This window comes from Piliocolobus tephrosceles, chromosome 8, assembly GCF_002776525.5.
Source record: "Piliocolobus tephrosceles isolate RC106 chromosome 8, ASM277652v3, whole genome shotgun sequence".
NCBI classification, from domain to species: Eukaryota; Metazoa; Chordata; class Mammalia; order Primates; family Cercopithecidae; genus Piliocolobus; species Piliocolobus tephrosceles.
In genome coordinates, this window is record NC_045441.1 from 132310556 (window position 1) to 132316360 (window position 5805).

General features: G+C 41.6%; 1 protein-coding gene across 1 annotated transcript; it reads left to right on the forward strand.

The window, feature by feature from the left end:
• Window positions 1-2527: 2527 nt before the first annotated feature.
• TAS2R40 (taste 2 receptor member 40) lies at window positions 2528-4664 on the forward strand. The gene is made up of 2 exons (XM_023184949.2): window positions 2528-3591; window positions 4603-4664. The coding sequence occupies exon 1, from the start codon at window positions 2564-2566 to the stop codon at window positions 3533-3535; it is 972 nt and encodes a 323-aa protein (XP_023040717.1). The 5' UTR covers window positions 2528-2563; the 3' UTR covers window positions 3536-3591; window positions 4603-4664.
• The last annotated feature ends 1141 nt before the right edge of the window (window positions 4665-5805 follow it).

The window sequence follows — 5805 nt, forward strand, 5'->3', positions numbered from 1 at the left end:
CCAACATCTCCTTCTGTTCCCACCTCTTAAAATCAGAGAAAAACATGAATGAAAACCAATAGAAAAAACAGTACCAGAACAATGGAAGTCAACGATTGTGTGCCAGAAATTTGGGGAGATATCATTTATTACAAACTTGCATATGTTGGGACAAAATAAACCAAACAGTGAGTTTGATGCTTCGGAATACGTGAAAGCTGCTGACAAATGCTACTGTCCTCAATTAAGAGAACTAACCAAAGTTAACGAGTCTCTTACAGGAGATGCAGAACCTGCCAAAAATCTTGTTTCCAGTTCTGACTATTATGAACAAAGCTGCTGTGAGCATTTTTGTACAAATCTCTGTGTTGACATAAGTTTTAATTTCTCTAAACAATGCTTTCTTAATTTTGAAATATATTGCTTTGCCTGGTGCTTATTTCTATACAAATATGATCTAATAACATAAGGCATTTTATAATAATAATAAATCTCTGACTTCCTTATTTAATTAATTTATTTTTCAGACAGGGTCTGGTTCTGTCACCCAGGCTGTAGTGCAGTAGCTCCATCTCAGCTCACCAAGACCTCCACCTCCCAGGCTCAAGGATCTTCCCACCTCAGCCTCCCGAGTAGTTGAGACCACAGGTGCATGCCACCACGCCCGGCTAATATTTGTATTTTTGGTAGAGACGGGGTTTCACCATGTTGCCTAACCTGACCTCAAACCCCTGAGTTCAAGGAATCCTCCTCCTCAGCCTCCCAAAGTGCTAGGATTGTGGGCATGAGCCACTGCGCTGAGCCAACTTCCTTATTTTAAATAAAATTAATTTGGGGTGGGGAAATCCATTTTTATCATTCATCCATTTATATTATAAAAAAATATAATGGACCAAGGCCAGGGATGGTGGCTCACACTTACAGTCCCAGTATTTTGGGAGGCTGAGATGGGAGGATTGCTTGAGCCCAAGAATTCAAGATCAGCCTGGCCAACATGGTGAAACTCTGTCTCTACAAAAAATACAAAACTTAGCCGGGTATGGTGGTGTGCACCTGTAGTCCCAGCTACTCAGGCTCTGTCTCTACAAAAAATACAAAACTTAGCCGGGTATGGTGGCGTGCACCTGTAGTCCCAGCTACTCAGGTGGCTGAAGTGTGGGGATCACTTGAGCTATGGAGGTCAAGGCTGCAGTGAGCCATGATTACACCACTGCACTCCAGCCTGGGTGGCAGAGTGAGACCCAGTCTCAAAAAGAAAAAAAAATCAAATAAAAATAACAGGGCAAGAACACTGGAAAATGATAACTGGCACTCAGCTTCTGTGTCAAGAAGACACTAGGAATTAGTATTGTCAACAAACTGAAAAGTATATGCCTTGTTTAAAATGGGCAGCCACTACTCAGCTTCAGCCAATTCACTATGCCAAATCTTCTAATTTTTCAAGAGAAGATAGATTTTTTGTGTGTGCATATAAGTAATCTCCTAAGTTTAAATGTTGGCCAGTAGAACCCCTCAAAAAAAAAAAAAGTTACCCACTGGTGGATTAATGCTGTATAGCATTAGCCAATGCAAAGTAAAATGACTACAGGCCAAATCTGACCCAAGGCTCATTGGTTTCTAGCTAAGATTTTGGTTCTCAATCCTGACTATGAGCAACAAGACCTTCTGGCTTTTTTAAAAGATAGCATGCCTGAGCCCTAGTCCAGATTCTGATTTCCTAGATTTGGATGAGTCCTGGGCATCTACCATTCTGGTTCACAGCCAGGGTTAAAAAGTAGGAAATTAAATTTCAAGTTATAGTACCTTATCATATTTCTGAACTTCAACACCAAGTCCAGAACACTGAATTCTCCCCAGACTCATTCTACCTGATTCTGAGCTCAAATAGTCATGTGGGATCTCAATAAGCTGAAATTGATGACACGTACACAAACAATAAAAACTGGGACTATGGAGACTTCCTTGTCTCCAACTTGAATGGCATCCAATTTTGGCTTTTCTGTATACTATTTGAGGACATTATAATAGCAGGCCTTTTTGGAAGAAACTCAATTCTAAGTAAAAGATGTTCATATATGAGCGTATGGGAATTTCTTATTCACAAACATGGTAACCATCAAAATAAAACTCTCTCCCAAAATAAGAGAGACAGGAAAAGAAGTGGAGAAAACAGATTTTAAAAGCTGTATGAGTTTTTACAAATAATTTAGCAGGTAACAGAGACCTTGTGAGACAAGTAAAAAGGCCTTGTATTCATGCCTTATCAGGTAAATGTGGACTTAAAGTAAATAAGGTAGGAAGGTGTTGAGCTAGAAACGTGTCTCAGATTATTTCCAATGAGCTTCTGAAAGCCCAAGACAAATGTATCTTTATGAAAAATTGAGACAGACCCAGTAACCAGATCCTCTCATTATTTGCATGTGAAACCTCTAACTTGTGGTCATGTGATAAACAAATGGAGAAAAATTGGAAATAACCATTAATGAGGGGGGCAGAAATTACAATAACATTGAGCAAGGGTCAGAGGATTGCAGAGCAGTTACCCGTTCTTGGTACAGAAACCTGAAAGTCAGGATCGAAGAGAATGGCAACCATGAACACAGATGCCACAGAAAAAGACATACCCAGGTTCAAGGTCACCTTCACCTTGGTGGTCTCCGGAATAGAGTGCATCACTGGCATCCTTGGGAGTGGCTTCATCACGGCCATCTATGGGGCTGAGTGGGCCAGGGGCAAAACACTCCCCACTGGTGACTGCATTATGTTGATGCTGAGCTTTTCCAGGCTCTTGCTACAGATTTGGATGATGCTGGAGAACATTTTCAGTCTGCTATTCCAAATTGTTTATAACCAAAACACAGTGTATATCCTCTTCAAAGTCATCACTGTCTTTCTGAACCATTCCAATCTCTGGTTTGCTGCCTGGCTCAAAGTCTTCTATTGTCTTAGAATTGCAAACTTTAGTCATCCTTTGTTCTTCCTGATGAAGAGGAAAATCATAGTGCTGATGCCTTGGCTCCTCGGGCTGTCAGTGTTGGTTTGCTTAAGCTTCAGTTTTGCTCTCACGAAAGATGTCTTCATTGTGTATGTGAATAGCTCCTTTCCTATCCCCTCCTACAACTCCACGGAGAAGAAGCACTTCTCTGAGACCAATATGGTCAACCTGGTATTTTTCTATAACATAGGGATCTTCATTCCTCTGATCATGTTCATCCTGGCAGCCACCCTGCTGATCCTCTCTCTCAAGAGACACACCCTACACATGGGAAGCAACGCCACAGGGTCCAGGGACCCCAGCATGAAGGCTCACATAGGGGCCATCAAAGCCACCAGCTACTTTCTCATCCTCTACATTTTCAATGCAGTTGCTCTATTTCTTTCCATGTCCAACATCTTTGACACTTACAGTTACTGGAATATTTTGTGCAAGATCATCATGGCTGCCTACCCTGCCGGCCACTCAATACAACTGATCTTGGGCAACCCTGGGCTGAGAAGAGCCTGGAAGCGGTTTCAGCGCCAAGTTCCTCTTTACCTAAAAGGGCAGACTCTGTGACTGGAACTCAGGGAGGACTGCGGGACCTGGTCCAACCACTTCTGCCTTTTCCTCAGGTAGAACTCTCTCCTCACCCATCTCTTCTCTCCCAAACCTGCTCTGACACTTCTCAGAAAACGTGACCCTTTTATGAATATGAAGTTGAATTTTTAACTTGAGATTCTAAACAGAAGTAACTAAGAAACCTGAAGATGGACTTTGAAAGTTCCTTGAACTATGTTCATTCATATCCTGCCCTGAGATCTCTCTGCTTTCTTCTCCTCCTGAGCCTTAAGGAGAGGGTGGCCAGACATATCGGTTTGCCAGGGACAATCTCTGTTTATTGTCTGTTGTCAATTGAGCACCCTTCAATTCTCAAGAATATCATGGTCTGCATGAAGAATTACATGATCATCCTACTTAAGACACCCAACTAACACACAGTTAGGGCTAGTGAAGCAGAGCACAGCACTCAGTCCACGAGGTAGAAGGGAAACCACAGTGGCTACAGAGAAAGAAGATTCAGGAAAGAAAGGCTGCCAGAAATTATCAAGTGCTGCAGAGGTTCCGAGGAAAGTAAAGGGTGAAGAAAAAGGCTTTGGATTTGACTAAAAGCAGGCCATGTGTGCTATTAGTGGAGTGATAGGGTGACATCCTGATCCCAGGAATTCCAGAAGATGATGCCAAAAGGGAGGGGATGGGTAAAAACCAATAGTCTAGAAAGGATGTTTGGAGATAAAGATGAGTTATAGAATGGCAGATGAATATGTGCCATGAATATGAATATTGAAGGGTCAGTTCAATGCTTTATTTCTCCAAATGGGAGGGGACAAAGTGAGCAGAGAGGAAAGAAAGAATGCAGGGAAAAGAGTGAAGTGGGCAGGAAGCAGAAAGAGAAAAGAAAGAGGCTGGAGTAAGTGAGCGTCTGTTTTGCTCAGTTCCCGACCTGTGGCAATGCTAGTGGCACCTGTGCCTCTGGTTTTACCAGTTCTGGGTTACCTTAAAGTAAACAGTGGGGCAAGAGCGTGTTACTTGGGGCAGACCGCTAGAGAAGAGGAAAAACATTATTCTCCGTTGTCATTCTTCAGGATGGTTCCAGCAGCATTGTCTCAAAGAGCTGTTCACAAAATACTGGACACCCCCTCCCCAGATACCTTAGAGCTTGAACGTTAGGAATCTGAAGTTGTCTTTTATTAGGTAAGTTTTAAATCACGATTATTGAGGAAAATGTAAAAAGAATGCTGCGAATCATACCAAACTTAGGTAGTCCCCAAATGAAAGTATAAGGTCAGTGGCAAAGTCTAGTTCTGAGCTCCAGGGCTCTCAAGCACACATTTCAGAGAGTTCCTTACATCCATAAACTGCAAAAGCGGCATAGACACAAGGCATACACACACACGGCATACAACACAGCATACACACACATACACACACACAGATTCCTTTACAGCTCAGACAGTTTGAGACTTATCTACCTTAAAAGTCAAAATATTAAGAAAACACATACTTTTGATAGTTTTCTTAAGCTATAGTTATTTATATGATGATTTCAGGCGGTATTTGTTATAGTAAGACAAACTAGATTTTGAAGTTTTATTCCAATCCCTAGAATAAAGAAATATACAGTTTCCTCCAAGTTATATATGTGGATAAAAGGGCCATGTACCCACTAAGGGTTCTCTGATGCATTACAGAGTTAGAGAGAAAATTGATTTAAAGTTGCCATTATATTAACATGAACCATGTCAAGACCACGAAGTGGATAACTCCTCTCCATGCTTACTATGAAGAAATATCATCTCATTGCTAGCAACAGCCTAAGGCAGCAAATAGCTAACAAAAGCTCCAAGGATGGTAACATCCTTACCAATGCACATGTTGCCCTGCCTTCAACGAGATAAAATTCTCTCCAATTCTCTTTCTTCTGTATGTAAAACCCAATTCTCTTTCTTCTGTACATAAAACTCCAGTATGTAAAACTCAGAAAGACCCAGAATACCTAGTCTTCAAGTTTTCTGGCTTTAGACAGCAATCAGAAGTCCTAAATGAAGACAATAATTGACTCTGCTAGACGAAAGTCTGTAACCAAATGCAAAGCCTGGCTTGCTATGGTCTCAATATTATTACAGGTTTCCACCTTGCAAACTCTGCATCATCTCTCTCGCCCCACAGCCCTGTGGGATGTTGAAAGTGATAGAGTGAAGGATTCCTTTACCCACAAAGTCACTCTGAGTATTCACCTAGAATGTGGAGCAGGTAAGGGGATTTTGGTTAGAAAGGGATTCCAGTCT

Excerpts from the sequence above, each read along its gene's own strand:
- TAS2R40 (XM_023184949.2), top strand. The coding sequence starts at position 2,564 with ATGGCAACCATGAACACAGATGCCACAGAAAAAGACATACCCAGGTTC.